General features: G+C 39.1%; 1 protein-coding gene across 1 annotated transcript in view; it reads left to right on the top strand.

The window, feature by feature from the left end:
- The window catches only part of atp5meb (ATP synthase membrane subunit eb), a 3,976-nt gene that overhangs the window by 858 nt on the left and 2,525 nt on the right, over window positions 1-593 (top strand). Inside the window, exon 2 of the mRNA XM_035657797.1 lies at window positions 327-381. Coding sequence (XP_035513690.1) covers window positions 327-381 — 55 coding nt within the window. The remainder of the gene's footprint in view (window positions 1-326; window positions 382-593) is intronic.

Consider the following 593-nt stretch of genomic DNA (forward strand, 5'->3'; position numbering starts at 1 on the left):
TCTAAAGCTTCAATCTAAAGCTCAATCTAAAGCATCAATCTAAAGCATCAAACTAAAGCCTCAATCTAAAGCTTCAATCTAAAGCTCAGTCTAAAGCTTCAATCTAAAGCTTCAATCTAAAGCTTCAATCTAAAGCTTAATCTAAAGCTTCAATCTAAAGCTTCAATCTAAAGCTTCAATCTAAAACTCAATCTAAAGCTTCAATCTAAAGCCTCAGTCTAAAGCTAATGCATCCTCTCTGTTAATGTAGAAGTGAACTGACTGTGAGTGCAGTAAATATTACTGTATTTATGTGTTTAGCATTAACTCTGTCTCCTCCTTTACAGACGGCGAGGTATTCAGCTCTGATTGCTGGAATCATCTACGGCAAGAGGAGATATGGTGAGTTACACTAACAGCTGATCTTCCAGAGGAGTAAACCGCCCAGCGTCCTCAGCTCTGAGATCAGAAACGTCTGTGTTAAAGGTCGTAAAAGGTTCAAGTGACAAAAGCTGACAGATCCGTTCTTACAGCATCTTATTAAAGGTTGCCACTGGATGGCGCACTAGAGCACCGACACCAAAACAACGAGACAGAAACAGAATAAAACTGAT

Source organism: Morone saxatilis, unplaced genomic scaffold, assembly GCF_004916995.1.
Source record: "Morone saxatilis isolate NCDOM2014 unplaced genomic scaffold, NCSU_SB_2.0 Contig16, whole genome shotgun sequence".
NCBI classification, from domain to species: domain Eukaryota; kingdom Metazoa; phylum Chordata; class Actinopteri; family Moronidae; genus Morone; species Morone saxatilis.